Source organism: Toxorhynchites rutilus, chromosome 2, assembly GCF_029784135.1.
Source record: "Toxorhynchites rutilus septentrionalis strain SRP chromosome 2, ASM2978413v1, whole genome shotgun sequence".
Lineage (NCBI taxonomy): Eukaryota > Metazoa > Arthropoda > Insecta > Diptera > Culicidae > Toxorhynchites > Toxorhynchites rutilus.
Window position 1 is genome coordinate 30080900 of NC_073745.1, and position 18746 is coordinate 30099645.

At 36.6% G+C, this 18746-nt stretch overlaps 1 protein-coding gene across 7 annotated transcripts in view; it reads left to right on the plus strand.

The window, feature by feature from the left end:
• Nucleotides 1-18746, plus strand: part of LOC129767624 (atypical protein kinase C) — a 440627-nt gene that overhangs the window by 330250 nt on the left and 91631 nt on the right. For all 7 annotated transcript variants that reach the window (XR_008741549.1, XR_008741547.1, XR_008741548.1 and 4 more), the window contains exons 8-11: nt 7032-7238; nt 7297-7607; nt 7677-7777; nt 7841-8035. Coding sequence is in view for 4 of the 7 variants with exons in the window: in XM_055768696.1 (XP_055624671.1) it covers nt 7032-7238; nt 7297-7607; nt 7677-7777; nt 7841-8035 (814 nt within the window). In the remaining 3 variants the exon portion in view is untranslated. The remainder of the gene's footprint in view (nt 1-7031; nt 7239-7296; nt 7608-7676; nt 7778-7840; nt 8036-18746) is intronic.

Here is an 18746-nt window from a genome sequence, read left to right on the forward strand (position 1 = left end):
GGAATTTTATTACTTATTTTATTATTTTATTAATCACACTTCAAATAATAATTATCAAGTGCTATGCAATTTTTGGTAAACAATAGGCAAATGCGAGTTTCTGGAAGTCGTAATCGAAATCGGAAACATTTGAAATTCCTAATTTTTAAATTATCCTTTTTCTGTTGAAGGTTCTAAAATTAAAAAAAAATATTTTTTTTTTTGTTTTTTTACATTTTCTGAATTTTTTGAATTTTCGGAATTCTCACTTTTTCTGAATTTTCTAAAATATTCGATTTCTTTTTTTTTTTTGAATTTTCCAAAACATTTTTTATAACTTTTCTCCTTTTCTTTCCTTGATTTTTTTTCCAAATTTTCAGAATTTTCGGAATTTTCAAACTTTTGACATTTTTCTGATTTTTAACATTTTCTAATATTTGTTTTTTTTTTTGAATTTACAACTTATTTATGTTTCTAAATCTTTGAGTTTTTGAATTTTCGAAAAATTGCTTCACTCAAAACTTTCCTTGTTATTTGATTTTTCTAAATTTAGTGTATTTTTTGAATTTAATATTTATTTGCATTTTCTGACTTTTTTTTATTTTTTTAAATTTGGAATTTTTTTAATTCTCTGAATTTTTGAATTTGTTTTTACATTTTCCAATTTTTCAAATTTGCTTGAACTTTTAAAGATTTTTATTATTTTTGTTATTTTTCTATACTTCATGATTTTTAAAATGATTTTTTCGAAGTCTTTACATTTCTTTTATATTTTTTCCTCAGTTTGTTTTTTTTTCAATTTTCTGAAATTTTTAAATTCTTCGATTTTGTTTCAATTTTCAGATTTTTTTTAGAATTTCAGTTTTTTCTTATTTTTTTCATTTTCTGATTTTGAAAATTAAAAAGAATGATTTCCAATTTTATTTTTAATTTTAACTTCTAAAGTTTCCTTATTCAATATTTTCTATAATTTAAATTTATTCAATTTTTCATTATTTTGAAATTTCTGTAAATTTTTTTCTAAATTCTCTAAACGTTAAAATTTTTTCGGAACTTTTCAATTTTTCCAATTTTTTTTAAATTCCATTTTAATTTTTGGAATTTTCTGAATTTTTAAAATTAAAATAAACTTACCTTTTTCTAATTTTCTTGTTTTTTTTATTTTCTGGAATGGTTTTTTTTCTTTTGTTTTAAGATTCTAAAATTAGTATTAGAAATAAAATATTTTGACTTTTTCATATTTTTTGAATTTTATGAATTTTAAGATTGGCTACTTTTTAAAAAAATTTTTTTGAATTTTATTTTTTTAGATAGATTGAAAACTATTTAAAAATTTAAGATTTTTCTATTTTTTTGCATTTTTAATTTTTTTTATTTCTTTCAAATAGTTTTTATTGTTTTAAATTTTCTGAATTTCTTCTTTTTTATTTCATTTATTTTCTTTGGGTTTTCAGACTTTCTTAAAATTTCACAATCTTTCAAAATTAGCTGAATTTAATAAAATTAATTAAAATTATTTATCAATCCCCTAGTTTTTAATGTTTTCTGAATTTCCCAACTTTTGACATTTTCTGAATTCTCTGATTTTTTTTTTGCATTTTAAGATTTTTTGATTTTTTTTTTGAAAGTACTATTTTTTGAATCATGAATTCATGAGTTTGGTTCTGCATTTTCTAATTTATTTAATTTTCCTTTTAAATTTTCTAAATTTGAAATATATTCTATGATTAAAATTTATTCAATTTTTCATTATTTTCAAAATTCTGGAATATGTTTTCTAATTTCTCTAAACGTTAAAATTTTTTGGAACTTTCCAATTTAATTGAATTTACCTTTTTTCAACTTTCTTGATTTTTTTTTTAATTTTCTGGAATGGTTTTTTCTTTTGTTTTAAGATTCTAAAATTTATATTAGAAAAAAAAATATTTTGACTCTTATATTTTTTTGAATTTTATGATTTTTTAGATTGGCTACTTTTTCTATTTTTTTTTTTTGAATTTTAATTTTTTAGATTTTTGAAAATTTCAGATTTTTCTATTTTTTTTACATTTTCGATTTTTTTTATTTGTTTCAAATTGTTTTTATTGAATTTCTGAATTTCTTTTTCTTTATTTTATTTATTTTCTTTCAATTTTCTGATTTTCTTAAAATTTTCCAATCTTTCCAAATTAGCTGAATTTTCGTAAAATTGAATTAATTAAGTTTTTTTAACTTTATTAATTCCCTAATTTTTTATGTTTTCTAAATTTCCTGACTTTTCTGAATTTCCCAACTTTTGACATTTTCTGAATTCACTGATTGTTTTTTTGCATTTTCAGATTTTTTAAAATTTATTAAATGTACTATTTCTCAAATTATGAATTTATGAGTTTTGTTTTAGCGTTTTCTAATTTGTTTAATTTTCCTTTTAAATTTTCTGTATTTTCTAAAAATGTTTTTTTTTCCGAATTTTCCGAATTTTCTGAATTTATATATTTTTTTTTGCATTTTCTGTTTTATTTTTTTTTAAATTTACCTTTTTTTAAATAATTAAGTTTTTTTTGCATTTTCAGATTTTTTAAATTTTCTTGAATTTTCAAAGATTTTAATTTTTTTTTGATTGGCAGACTTATCTCACTTCTTAACTAGGCGAACCTAGCCAGAATTTTCACCTGCCCCCGGGCTTCTGAATGCCAAAGGGGGACTAGGCTCTGCGGAATGCACGTATCTGCATGCTCGTGCTGTTTTAGTCCTGACCGAGGAATTGTCGGACAATCGCGCAGGTGCTAAGGATGACCGACTTTTGGATGCCGGCCAATTCCTTCTCGATGTTCAACACCTTTAGTGCTTCCAGAAGTGTCTTCGGGATAATTCCAGTTCCAGAGAGAACGACTGGAACAATTCTTGGGACCTCCCTTAGCCCCCACAGTTCCTTGAGCTCCACGGCCAATGGTCGGTACTTGCAGATTTTGCGACCGTGGGTCTCCTCCAGATTCTGGTTCAGTGGAATAGCGACATCGATGATGGTGACTTTGCGGTCGCTCTTGTCGTAAACCATTATATCTGGGCGGTTGTGGTGGATCGAGAGGTCGGTCAGAACAGTGCGATCCCAGTACAGCTTGAAACGGTCATTTTCCAGGACAGGTGCAGGCAGGTACCGGTAGCTTGGTACGTTGTCTTCCAGTAGAGCACATTGGAGCGCCAGTTGTCGATGAACAATACGGGCCACGTTGTTGTGGCGCTCGGTGTAGGCTGCGTTGGCCAAAACGGGACAGCCTCCCATAATGTGCTCTATGTTTTCACCTGGTTGATGGCACATCCGGCAAATGTCATCAACGTCTTGATGCCAGACGTACCGCCTGCAGTTTCTCGTCGGCATTATCCTGTCCTGGATGGCTATCATGTCGGCTTCTACTACTGAAGAGAGTTCACCACGCGTTAGCCACAGATTAGATGCGGCCTTGTCGACGTGTGGCCGGTCCAGTTGATGGGGGTGGGCACCATGCACTGCCTTCTGCTTCCAAGCTGCAATCTTCTCCTCCACTGTCTGCAGATTGCAGTTGAGTTGGTACTCCGCTTGCGCCAAGTGCAGAGCGCTGTATCCTCTGTCGGCGGCGCAGACAGCCCGGTATAGCGCGTTTTGGTTGGCGCGTTCTGCGAAGTACTCGCGCAGTTGTCGTACCTGGGCAACACACAGTGCAGAAATGTCGACGATTCCAAGTCCCCCTTCTTTGCGTGGTAGTGAAACTCTCTCCAGTGCCGATTGAGGATGGTGCATTCCGGCCTCTTTGAATGCTTTCCTCATCCTCCTCTCAAGGTCCTCTAGGTTAGTTTTGCTCCATTTGACTACACCAAAACTGAAGGTCAGCAGGGGAACCGCGAATGTGTTGATCGCGCGTACCTTGTTCCCCGCGTTGAGGAAAGTCCTCAGGACACAGTTCACTCGACTCAAGAACTTGTCTCGCAGCTCCGTCTTGATGTCGGAGTGGCGAATCCCGGTGAGCTGTCGGAATCCAAGATATTTATAGGATTCGCCACGAACCATGTCTCTTATAAACTCGCCGTCATAGACCTCGTAGCCTCCGGATTCGGTAAGTTGTCCTTTCAGCAGGTGGACACAGCGACACTTGTCGAGGCCGAACTCCATACAGATGTCCCTGCTTATGTCTTCGACAACCCGGATAGCTACACCTAGACGCTGACGTGAATCAGCGTAGACCTTGAGATCGTCCATGTAAAAGGTATGGGTCACTTCTTCGTGGGCGCCGTCGCCATACCTTATTTTATAGCCATGACCGTTTCTATTGAGCGTCCTACTGAGGGGGTTCAGTGCCAGACAAAACCAAAGCGGGCTGAAAGAGTCGCCTTGGAATATCCCCCTCTTTATCTGCAGCGTTCTAGACTGCAACACATTTTCCCCATCACTGAGGTGCAGAGACGTACTCCACTGCCTCATCGCATGCTGCAGGAACCTAACGACGACGGGATCAATTTTGTAGAGCTCCAATACCCGGACGAGAAACGAGTGAGGTATGGAGTCATAAGCCTTCCTGTAATCGATGTAGGCCATACTTAGGTTCCGCTGGTTATATACCGCCTGGCCGACTATGGCTGCGTCGATGATGGCCTGGTCTTTGCAGCCATGCGTATTTTTCCTGCATCCTTTCTGCTCTTCTGCGATGATGTGATGCTGTTCGCAGTGAGCAGAAACTTTGGCGGTAATTATGCTGCTCAGTATTTTGTACAGACTCGATAGGCACGTTATCGGTCTGTACTTTGATGGGTTCAATGTGTTGCTGTCTTTCGGGAGGAGGAAGGTGACGCCACGGGTGGCGAATTCAGGGAGGTTGTGTGGGTCACGTAGCACCTTGTTGAAGCACTCAGCTATCTTTGGATGTGCGACGGTCAGCTTCTTGTGCCAAAAGTTCTGGACACCATCGGGGCCCGGTGCTGCCCAGTTCCTCAGGTACCGCGAGGCTTCGCGGACATCGTTCTCTCCGACGATGATAGCTGGCATTTTTTATTTTTTTTTAATTTTCCGATAGATATTTTTTTTTTATTTCCTGAACTGCTTAATTCTTATAAATTTTAAAAATTTTCTTGTTTTCGGAAGGTTCACGAATTTTTGGAAATTTCATTTACTCTTATTATTATGAATTTTGTTATTGTTTGTTTTATTTCTTTTTCTCAATTACTTGATATGATGTTTTTTTTTAACTTTCAGAACCTGAATCATCTGATGTTTTTTTTTTAACTTTCAGAATTTACTGCATTTCCTTTTTTTATTTAGAATTTTTTGAATTTCTTGAATTTCTTTTCCTGAATCATTCAATTCTTGAAAGTTTCTAAATTTCTCATTTTTGTATTTTTTTTTTTTTTAATTCTTTGAATTATGTTTTGTCTTCAATTTTTTTTCATTGTTTGATCTTCTAAAAATTTCTGATTTTTTTAAATTTATTTTTTGTTTTTCAATTTTCCGGATTTTATGATTTTTTTCAATTTTCTCAGCTAGTTATTCTTATTTTGTTAAATTTTCTGAATTTCCTAAATTTTCTTGATTTTTTCCGAATTTTATAAATATCTTGAGTTTTTTTTTAATTTTTGTAAATTTTCTCATTTTCCTGATTTTTTATTACTTATCCAAATCACACATTTTCTTAATTTCCTTTTTTTTTTATTTTCTGTTTCTTTTGAATTCGTTGATTTTTTCTAAGTGTCCTGAATTTTCTTATTCATTCTAATATTTTTAAAATTTTCTTGTATTTATGAAATGTTCATTATTTCGAACTTCAAAACTTTCCTGAAATTTCTATACATTTTTTTTATTTTCGAAGTTTTTTAATAGGTTGAATTTTAAACTTGTTGTATTTTTTTTTTGAATTTTAAAATTGTTAAGTTGTTGATTGAACTTTTGACTTTTTTCTTATGAATTCGTCAATTCTTCTGATCTTTCTTGTCAGAAATCTGATATTTCTGATCAGAAATATATTCTTTTTCGTCAGAATCTGATATTTTTCAGATTTGCTCTGATATGATCCAGATTTACTTTATAATGATAAATCTGATTTTTCTAATCTTTCTGATCTTTCCGATCTTTCTGATCGTTCTGACCTTTCTGATCAAAAATCTAAGCTTTCAGGTCTTTTTGATAATTCTGATCCTTCCGATTTGTCTGAGCTTTCATATAAGAAATCTAATCTTTTTTATAAGGAATTTGATTTTTCTGCTAAAATACCTGACCTTCACATATTTTTTATCAGAATCTAATCTTTTCGACCATTTTGATCATTGTGATCACCCTGATTTCTTTCAATTTTTTTGCATTTTCGTGATCATTGTAATTTGTCTCATCTTTCTACCTTCTACTAATTCTGATCCTTCTGTTCAGAAATATGATCTTTCTGTACAGAAATCAGATCTTTCTGGTCAGAAATCTGATCTTTCTGGCTGTTTAGATCACTATGATCCTTCATATCGTTCTCATTATTCTGATCTTTCTGATCTTTATGATCTCTAGAACCAGAAATCTGTTCATTTTAATAATAAATATGATCGTTTTGATCTTTCTGGTCTGTCTGATCTTCCTTATAATTTTATATTTCAGATCTTTCTAATAATTGTGATCTATCTGATCATTCAGATCACCCTGATCTTTCGAATCGTTTTCATAATTCTGATCATTCTGATTGTTATGATCAGAAATATGGTATCTCCGATAAAAAAAAATTAATTCTGATCGGGAATCTGTTCATTCTAGCAAGAAATGTCTTTCTGATCATTATGATCAAGAATCAGATTTTTGTGATCATTAATTGATCTCATTTGTTTTATTTCCGGTATAATCTTTTTGTTTATAAATTTGAACTTTCTAATCAGAAATCTGATATTTCTGATAAAAAAAATATATTTCTGATCGGAAATTTGAAAAAGAAATATGAACTTTCTGATCTTTCTCAACAGAAAACTGACCGTTCCAGCCAAGAATCTGATCTTTCTAATCAGAATATGATTTTTTTATTCAGATATCTGATCTTTCTCGTCTTTCTGATTTTTTTGTCCTCTCCATTTCTTAGAGTCATCGGTCGCGGTAGCTACGCCAAAGTGCTGATGGTCGAGCTGAAAAAAACCCGTCGCATCTACGCGATGAAGGTCATCAAGAAAGCCCTGGTCACCGACGACGAGGACATCGACTGGGTCCAGACGGAGAAGCACGTCTTCGAGACGGCCTCCAATCATCCGTTCCTGGTGGGATTGCACTCGTGCTTCCAGACGCCTTCTAGGTAAGCCGGTTTCATTGATTCGTTGTACCCGTTGATGATTGATCATTGTCCCGTGAAGGCTGTTCTTCGTGATCGAGTTCGTTCGCGGGGGTGATTTGATGTTCCATATGCAGCGCCAGCGGCGCCTCCCCGAAGAGCACGCCCGTTTCTACGCGGCAGAGATCAGTCTGGCGCTTAACTTTCTTCACGAGAAGGGCATCATCTATCGCGATCTGAAGCTGGACAACGTCCTGCTGGACCACGAGGGTCACATCAAACTGACCGATTATGGGATGTGTAAGGAGGGCATCAGACCGGGCGATACCACGTCTACGTTCTGCGGAACACCGAACTACATCGCGCCGGAGATTCTACGCGGGGAAGATTATGGTCTGTTGTGATCTGTCGGTGGTACTTGGGGCTTTTGGGGTTGAACTGATGATTGCAATGTTTTTGTAGGGTTCTCCGTCGATTGGTGGGCCCTTGGGGTACTGCTGTACGAGATGCTGGCTGGGCGCAGCCCCTTCGACATCGCCGGTGCTTCCGAGAATCCAGATCAGGTGATTTCGAACACAAAATACCCAACCTATACAATCTATTCAAATTCATATCAATATCCACAGAACACCGAGGACTACCTGTTCCAAGTGATACTGGAGAAGACGATCCGTATTCCGCGCTCGCTCAGCGTCAAAGCGGCCTCCGTGCTGAAAGGCTTCCTCAACAAGAATCCGGCCGACCGTTTGGGCTGCAACCGCGAGTCCGCCTTCATGGACATTGTCAATCATCCGTTCTTCAAGAGCATCGACTGGGAAATGGTAAGTACTCTCGGATCCAAGATTTGATGACGACCCTCCTTTCAATGACCATCCCATCGACATATCGAAGAGAATCTCCATTAATTATTTTGATTTCGGAAAATTGGTTATTTTTCGCGAGAAATCGCTCTGTAATTGGCCCAAAATGTATCCATGTCACGAAAGTATGTTCCCCTGAGTTTTTTTGTGTTCGAGCTTACGTTGTGTGCAATGTAGATCACTCACTTCCGTGCGTATTGTTATTATTATTTCATCGGAAGAATTAATCGTATCCATCGTTCGTATATTTTATTCAATTCCCAATCAGCTGTTGAAAGAGGTCAACAAATGTAATTCAAAGACACCCTCAAAAGGGTTGAATCCGGTTGCCTCAATACCCTCTTTCAATCACTGTTTATCGGATTAATGTTTTCTTTCACGATATATGTATGAAAGAGCGATTTGAGGTGAGTCTATGAGAGTGCGATTGTAAACGAATTATCTTAAACTCAAGCAGGTCCCTATTGTGCAATTCCAAATGAAATCGAACTAAAAATGCAGATCTTGGTAAAACTTGGATTTTTGATCCGAACGAAAGTTTGTATTCCGTTTGGGTTGGAGAAAATATGAGTTTTTCACAGCAATTGGGTTTTTTTTGACTCAAGTGTAACTTTTAAAAAGGGCGTATCGATTTTAGTAAGAGAAATCTTTGATAATTTATATCTCAACAACTATGAGTCGTACCGGAATAGCGTCTTAGAAAAAGTTATAGAGTATTGATGTTAAAACGTGAAAAAATATACACTGAGAAAAAAAATTAGTACTCTTTTTACGAAAAATATTTTGATTCGCAATATCTGAAATATATATCTCTTAATTTTTTCTTCAATTTTCTTAAAAAATAGAAGTCAAAAGTAGAAAATTTCAAAAATGATCCAAAATGGTAAAACTATTTTTGACAAACTTTGTGGAACATCGAATTTTTATGAATTTTCGAAACTTCGAATTTTTGTAAGTTAACAATCATTTTTAGCCACAAATTCTGAAGTCTGATGTGATTTAGAACAAAAAAGCTCTTTATCACTCTCCTTCGAAATGCAGCCTTTCTCGAGATATTTAGAAAAAAACATTTCTAACTCATTGTCTTTTTTAATAGTAAAAAAAAATCTTTAGAACAAATTTTTAAACTTTTTCTCATCATATCATTGTGCAATGGGCAGAGTACAAGAAAATGAAGACGGCTCTAAAGGGACCTTTCCTTCTTCGGATTTGCATTTTGCCCTCCTTTTTTTATTTATATAGATAGGAATGCGTTATTCCGCCTGAAAATCCATTTCCTCCTTCAAACAAAGATCAACTTCGTTAGCGCAAACATCGAATGGACCGACAACGTTTATCATGATGTAATTTTAAAACATATGGGAAATAAATTTTCCGAACTTTCAGACCTTCTTTCAGAGTTTTCAGAAAAATTTCCAATTTCCATAACATTGATCTACGGGCAGAGACGAATACATCAAAATAAAGATGGCTCAAATCGGACGATTCCTTCTTCGGGTTTCGCGCTTAGCAACACATTTGGCCTTACATTTTTATTTATATAGATATATTTTAAAATGTTTGTCGTGTTATACCGTCGAAAAACATTTGAAGACATGTGGGTTAATACAAAACGTAGCGATGTTGTTTTTCAACGTAACTCCTAAACATATAGTTTTACCATAATTATATATTTGGAAAAGTCGTTGAAAATTTTAAACAAATTCATAAAATTTCATGAACGTGGCGGTATAACACGACAATTATATTAAAAGAGCCTATTTACTACAAAAAAGATAATAAATTAGAAATATTTTTTAAATAACTCGAGAATGGTTGCATTGAGAAGGATATTGATAAAGATCCTTTTTATTTTAAATCACATCAGAATTCATAATTTGTGGCTACAAATGATTGTTAACATACAAAAATTCGAAGTTTCATAAATTTCATAAAAAGTTTCATAAAAATTCGAAAATTCATAAAAAAATCGATGTTCCACAAATTCCTCTAAGAGAGGGGGAAGGAGTATCTTAACACCATAGAAACATTTATTGCATCCTAAAACCTCCACATGCCAAATTTGGTTTCATTTGCTTGATTAATTCTCGAGTAATGCAGAAATTTGTGTTTCATTTGTATGGCAGCCCCCCCTTTGAGTGGGGGAAGGACTGTCTAACCATCATAGAAACATTTATTGCACCCTAAAACTTTCACATGCCAACTTTGTTTCGTTTGATTGATTAATTTCCGAGTAATGCAAAAAATTGTGTTTCATTTGTATGGCAGCACCCTCTAAGAGAGGGGGAAGGAGTATCTTATCACCATAGAAACATTTATTGCATCCTAAAACCTCCACATGCCAACTTTGGTTTCGTTTGCTTGGTTAATTTCCGAGTAATGCAGAAATTTGTGTTTCATTTGTATGGCAGCCCTCCCTTAGAGAGGGGGGAGGGGTCTCAAAATATCACGAAAACCTTCCCCGGCCCCAAAAACCCCTACATACCAATTTTCATGTCGATCGGTTCAGTAGTTTCCGAGTCTATAAGAATCAGACAGCCATCACTCCATTTTTATATATATAGATAGATAGATGAAAAAAAAATCTATATATATAAAAATGGATTTCTGTCTGTCTGTCTGTCGGTCTGTCTGTCTGTCTGTCTGATTCTTATGAACTCGGAAACTACTGAACCGATCAACATGAAAATTGGTATGTAGGGGTTTTTGGGGCCGGGGAAGGTTTTCGTGATATTTTGAGACCCCTCCCCCCCCTCTTTAAAGGTAGGCTGCCATACAAATTAAACACAAATTTCCACATTACTCGAGAATAAATCGAGCAAATGAAACCAAATTAAGCATATTGAGGTTTAAGGGTGCAATAAATGTTTCTATGGTAGTTACACTCTCCACCCCCCTCTCTAAGGGGGGGGGGGGTGGTCTGCTATACAAATGAAACATAAATTTCTGCATTTCTCGAGATTGAATCAAGCAAATGAAACCAAATTTGACATGAGAAGGTTTTGGAGTGCAATAAATTTTTCTATGGTGGTTTGAATCTCCACCCCCTTCTGTACCAGGGGGGGGGGCTGGATGCCATTCAAATTAAACACAAATTTCTACAATACTCGGGAATTAATCAAGCAAATGAAACCAAATTAGGCATATTGAGGTTTTAGGGTGGTTAGACTCTCCACCCCCCTCCTAAAGGGGGGGCTGCCATACAAATTAAACACAAATTTCTGCATTACTCGAGAATTTTTCAACCAAATGAATCTAAATTAAGCATATTGAGGTTTTAGGGTGCAATAAATGTTTCTATGGTGGTTAGACTTTCCACCTCCCTTTCTTAGGGGGGGGGGGGGGGGGGTGGTGGGTGATGGCGCCATACAAATGAAACACAAATTTCTGCATTTCTCTAGAATTAATCAAGCAAATGAAACCAAATTAGGCATATTGAGGTTTTAGCCAAAACCAAAAATATTCCAACCAAAAAAATGATAAAATTAAAATGCGGAAAATTAAACTCCCATATGTTCTGCAATTACATAGTGACAAGTGCTGTTAGTCCATTTGAAGTTTGCGCTAGCGAAATTGATCTTTGTTCGAAACTGGAAATGGATTTTATTGTTATGAAACGCACTCCTATATCTTCTTCTATCTATACCAAACAAAAAGGATCGCCGGATGTGTTGATAAGAGCTGAACTCGAGGAAGGAATTGTTTGATTTCGAGCTGTCTTTATTCTATCATATTTTCTGTATAAAACATTTATTCCATGTAACGGAGAAACATGTTATTTACAAGTGGTTGAAAAATATTGAACGAGAATTGTGTCTAAAAATAATCTGATATTATAATGATGAGTTTTGTTAGAAATACTAGGAATTTTATTTACCCATTTACTTGAATAATTCTCGAGTAATGCAGAAATTTGTGTTTTATTTGTATGGCAGCCACCCCTAAGAGAGGGGGGAGGGGTATCTAACCACCATAGAAACATTCATTGCACCCTAAAGTTTCCATATGCCTAATTTGGTTTAATTTGCTTGATTAATTCTCGGGTAATGCAAAAATTTGTGTTTCATTTGTATGGCAGCCCCCTCTAAGAGAGGGGGAAGGAGTATCTTAACACCATAGAAACATTTATTGCATCCTAAAACCTCCACATGCCAAATTTGGTTTCATTTGCTTGATTAATTCTCGAGTAATGCAGAAATTTGTGTTTCATTTGTATGGCAGCCCCCCCTTTGAGTGGGGGAAGGACTGTCTAACCATCATAGAAACATTTATTGCACCCTAAAACTTTCACATGCCAACTTTGTTTCGTTTGATTGATTAATTTCCGAGTAATGCAAAAAATTGTGTTTCATTTGTATGGCAGCCCCCTCTAAGAGAGGGGGAAGGAGTATCTTATCACCATAGAAACATTTATTGCATCCTAAAACCTCCACATGCCAAATTTGGTTTCATTTGCTTGATTAATTCTCGAGTAATGCAGAAATTTGTGTTTCATTTGTATGGCAGCCCCCCCTTTGAGTGGGGGAAGGACTGTCAAACCATCATAGAAACATTTATTGCACCCTAAAACTTTCACATGCCAACTTTGTTTCGTTTGATTGATTAATTTCCGAGTAATGCAAAAAATTGTGTTTCATTTGTATGGCAGCCCCCTCTAAGAGAGGGGGAAGGAGTATCTTATCACCATAGAAACATTTATTGCATCCTAAAACCTCCACATGCCAACTTTGGTTTCGTTTGCTTGGTTAATTTCCGAGTAATGCAGAAATTTGTGTTTCATTTGTATGGCAGCCCCCCCTTAGAGAGGGGGGAGGGGTCTCAAAATATCACGAAAACCTTCCCCGGCCCCAAAAACCCCTACATACCAATTTTCATGTCGATCGGTTCAGTAGTTTCCGAGTCTATAAGAATCAGACAGCCATCACTCCATTTTTATATATATAGATAGATAGATGAAAAAAAAAATCTATATATATAAAAATGGATTTCTGTCTGTCTGTCTGTCGGTCTGTCTGTCTGTCTGTCTGATTCTTATGAACTCGGAAACTACTGAACCGATCAACATGAAAATTGGTATGTAGGGGTTTTTGGGGCCGGGGAAGGTTTTCGTGATATTTTGAGACCCCTCCCCCCCCCTCTTTAAAGGTAGGCTGCCATACAAATTAAACACAAATTTCCACATTACTCGAGAATAAATCGAGCAAATGAAACCAAATTAAGCATATTGAGGTTTAAGGGTGCAATAAATGTTTCTATGGTAGTTACACTCTCCACCCCCCTCTCTAAGGGGGGGGGGGGGGTGGACTGCTATACAAATGAAACATAAATTTCTGCATTTCTCGAGATTGAATCAAGCAAATGAAACCAAATTTGACATGAGAAGGTTTTGGAGTGCAATAAATTTTTCTATGGTGGTTTGAATCTCCACCCCCTTCTGTACCAGGGGGGGGGGGCTGGATGCCATACAAATTAAACACAAATTTCTACAATACTCGGGAATTAATCAAGCAAATGAAACCAAATTAGGCATATTGAGGTTTTAGGGTGGTTAGACTCTCCACCCCCCTCCTAAAGGGGGGGCTGCCATACAAATTAAACACAAATTTCTGCATTACTCGAGAATTTTTCAACCAAATGAATCTAAATTAAGCATATTGAGGTTTTAGGGTGCAATAAATGTTTCTATGGTGGTTAGACGTTCCACCTCCCTTTCTTTGGGGGGGGGGGGGGGGTGGGGGGTGATGGCGCCATACAAATGAAACACAAATTTCTGCATTTCTCTAGAATTAATCAAGCAAATGAAACCAAATTAGGCATATTGAGGTTTTAGCCAAAACCAAAAATATTCCAACCAAAAAAATGATAAAATTAAAATGCGGAAAATTAAACTCCCATATGTTCTGCAATTACATAGTGACAAGTGCTGTTAGTCCATTTGAAGTTTGCGCTAGCGAAATTGATCTTTGTTCGAAACTGGAAATGGATTTTATTGTTATGAAACGCACTCCTATATCTTCTTCTTCTATCTATACCAAACAAAAAGGATCGCCGGATGTGTTGATAAGAGCTGAACTCGAGGAAGGAATTGTTTGATTTAGAGCTGTCTTTATTCTATCATATTTTCTGTATAAAACATTTATTCCATGTAACGGAGAAACATGTTATTTACAAGTGGTTGAAAAATATTGAACGAGAATTGTGTCTAAAAATAATCTGATATTATAATGATGAGTTTTGTTAGAAATACTAGGAATTTTATAGTAAAAGATAAATTCAACGGGGTCGAATAGAAGATCAATCAATGAACAGTTCTGCGATTGGACCCATGAACTTGCTCATAGTAAGAAAACGTGAATGTTTAAAGGTATTGATAACAAAAAACTAATTTTGGGCGGGACGAAGTTTGCCGGGTCAGCTAGTACATATATAAATTTTCAAAAAAATTAAAGTTGAAAACGACAATAAATTAGAAATGTTTTAATGAATATCTCGAGAATGGCCGCATTTAGAAGGAGTTTGTTAAATAGCTTTGTTATTTTAAATCACATCAGGATTCATAATTTGTGGCTAAAAATGATTTTTAGCATACAAAAATTAATAGATTCGAAAATTCATCAAAAAACGATGTTTCACAAAGTTCGTCATAAATAGTTTTATCATCTTGGACTAATTTTTTAAATTTTCTACATGACTTCTATGAAAAAATTAAAAAATATATATTTTAGATATTGCAAATAAATTATGTTTCTCAGTGTATATTTTTTCACGTTATAACATCGATACTTTATAACTCTTTCTAAGACACTATTTCGGTACGACTCAGAGTTTTTGAGATATAAATTATCGAAGATTTCTCTTACTAAAATCGATACGCACTTTTCAAAAGTTATTCTTGAGTCGAAAAAATCCCAATTGCTTTGGAAAACTCATCTTTCCTTCAACCCAAACGGAATACAAACGAATCAAAAATACATATTTTAAAAATCTGCATTTTTTGGATGATTTCAATCGGAATTGCTCAAACGAATTATCTAAAACTCAAGCAGGTCCCCATTTCCTTATCGCTTCGGTAGAGCCGACCGGAAAGCGGGAAATTATTATGTTCATCATTTTTCTTATGATTATCATTATCGTTAGCTTAATTTAGCTTTAAAGGGTGGGGAAGGCTGAGAGAAGGCAGCACTGGATGGAGCCCGATATTAATACGCGTTCAACAGAGCGCTAAGATGAGACGTTGCTGCTGCTGTTTCTTTTCCCAAGTAGCAGCAGGTGAGCAAAGCGCCTTAGATTGGGATGCATGCGATGGCTATGGCTGAGGTGGGGGCGGATGCTGGCCGGAAGAGCCCTAGTTATAATGAAGGCGCAGCAGCAGCAGCAGCTGTTTCGTTGATAGGATAACGATGCCGCTGGAATTGTGATTATCGCGTTTCGCCTCTGCCGTGAGATCGCAAGCACCGATAATACGATCATTTTCGCTCCTCAATGGTTATTGGTATTTTATTATTTACCCCGAAAATGAGAGACAGTGTGGAGGAATATTTCCTCCCTTCTCCTTTAATTCGCTGTTTCCATTATAACGCTGTCAAATAAATTAAAAGCATAAAATTGATTCGCCACTCGCCATCAATTATCACGGTGGGGGTGACTGTCAATCATATTTATATGACGGAGAAAGGGGGTGACACCCCCCCCCCCCCCGCTAGGGTTATGATACGGTATTTATTGTTCGCTTTTTGCTGTGTAACGAAAAAAAATATCTACAAAAATCTCTCAATCCATTAGCGCAGCATCGCACGCAGTCCTGCGAATGACATCATTTTTGTTTTTTTTTTATCATCGTGAAATAATAACCCCACTTTGTGCAATTACATTGGGGCGCGGTTGATAATTATTCGGTGGCCTCATTGTCCCCGAAATTTCGAACCAACGGTCGGTCGGTTCATTGAACCGATCCTCCTGGATGGGATGGAATGAGTGCATTCCGAACTGTGATTACAACATTCGGGGGGCCCAACCGTACAACCGGACATTGGTTTGCAATTTATTGTTCATTATTTCCATTGAAATTTAATTGAATAATTATCGGTCATCAAGAATAAATTTTCCGTATCGCAGCGACTGGAATTCCCGCCTTCGTCCATTTGAGATTTATTCGAATGAGCTGAAAACATCCGCGACAATTGGCGGCAATATTTTTGAAGTGAAAAAGGTGGTTTGGAAATGTTGCGTTATCCAACAACTTTCCCTCTGTAATTTCTGGAGTTCTCTATGTATTAAAATGGCATATTTATCAAGAAAGCGCATACAAATTTTTTTCTATTGACTTCGTGAAAAAAGATTATGGCGATAAATTTCAATCGCTACAACGCGTGAAAAGAGTTATACGATTCGGATATAATAATTTTAATGTTAATGGCAAACCACATTCGAGACAGTTGGATAAATTCGAAGACAATGATTTGCTACCAATGTTACATGAAAACTCTGCATTTTTATTAGGTTTAGACCCCCTTTCCCGACATCCTTTTGAAGCAACGATTATAGTTTTTTTTTTAGATTTTACGTACATATTTTTTAAACTTTTGTAGGTATGCGTAGTGTATGTGGCATCATCGCATCATTTATTGACGCTACACTCACAGCATCCGATCGACAAGATGAAAAACAATACAGCAATTATTTCCCCTTTTCCCAATTGTATTCAACCTATCCTTTATACTGAAACTGAAATTTTAATAAAGAAACAATAGTCTTAGTTCGCAACTCGATCGGAACACATCATACCTTATCCAAAAAGCTCTGATAATAGTTTGCACGCTAAAGTGGTGACCCCGACGTGATCAGTCACAAAATCGCTATTCCTCGAAAAACAAGTCCCGCGTATCGAAAATTTATAATAGTTCTCATCGTATGGTTACGTTCACGCGAAATGACGGAGGATAAATCCAGCACTAGTCAGTCTGTGGTCGAAACGATAAACGCGCCACGGCTCAGTCCGCCCAGTATGGCCGACACGAACATTGAGACATATTTCATGTCGTTGGAATTCTGGTTTGCTGCATCAGGAATCGGTACGCATTCTCAACACGACTCGCGGAAATACAACATTGTAATGGCACAGGTGCCGCCAAATAAATTGACAGAGCTACGATCAATCATAGAGGCTACTCCGGCAATCGACAAATACACCTACATCAAGCACAAATTGATCGAGTATTTTGCCGATAGTCAGCAACGGCGTCTACAACGTGTTTTGTCCGATATGCCACTGGGAGATCTGAAACCGAGTCAACTCTTCAAAATGAAGCGGGTTGCAGGAAATTCGCTTGGTGAACCGGTATTGCTTGATCTGTGGGCATCCAGATTACCGCCACATGCTCAAGCAGCAGTTATCGCATCAAGAGGAGACGCGACGGACAAAATCACCATCGCCGACGCCATTGTGGATTCGATGGTTTTGCGAAAAATCAACGCCATTGACTACAGTGTACAAAATACAGCGATGGCGGCTCCAAATGTACTGGAAAGTACATGCAATGACCCGATGCAGGATCTGAAACGTGAAATCGCTGAGCTATCTAGGAAATTCGAAAAAGTGCTGCTCAGCCAGAAAAATGTTCGTGGTCGTTCACGTTCCCGTTCTCGTGTAAATGAGAAACAATCTACTCGCGGAAGAGAACCGTCGATCGGGCTATGCTGGTATCATCGAACGTTCGGAAACGATGCCCGGAGGTGCCGCAAACCCTGCTCCAATGGCCAGCAGGTGTGTTCCAATTCACAGTGACATCACGTTTCCAATTCTGTGGTGGAAATAGGCGAGCTTTCCAACACAGTAACAATCTGTCGACTGAAAATTACGGACTCCACCAACTGTATGTAATTCTTGATCGACACTGGTGTCGACGTGTCCGTAGTACCGAAAGGATTAAGTTCTGTTAACATTAAACCTACAACCGTGAAATTGTTCGCCGCGAATGGAACGCCAATTGAAGTGTACGGAGAAGTGTTACTTAAGTTGAATCTCGGTCTCCGTCGCGAGTTTTTATGGTCCTTTCTCATTGCTGACGTTACATCTGGAATAATCGGGGCAGACTTTTTATGCCACTTTGACTTGTTGATCGATTTAAAACGAAATCGCCTTATCGACAACACAACAAGTCTTGAGTCAACCGGATCTCTCACCGTCAATAATCAAGTTACGATCAAGACTTTCAGTATGATGTCACCGTATGCTGAAATACTGGCAGAATTCCCCAGCATCACCCGTCTTGCGCCTCCAGGTACAGTCAGCAAGTCATCGATTTTTCACCGTATCGAAACAACTGGTCAACCTGTGTATGCCAGACCCCGCCGTCTTGCGCCGGACAAACTCGAAGCAGCCCGCACAGAATTCGAGCACTTGATGAAACTTGGAATCTGCCAGCCGTCCAGCAGTAACTGGGCAAGCCCACTCCATATGGTAAAAAAGGCAGATGGTTCCTGGCGTCCATGTGGAGACTATCGTGCTTTGAATGCCCAGACCGTATCAGATCGCTATCCCCTACCGTACCTACAGGACTTTACGACCATTTTGCAAGGTAAAACCATATTTTCCAAAGTTGACTTGCAGAAGGCGTTTCATCAAGTTCCAATCCATCCCGACGACATTCCAAAAACGGCTATCACGACACCT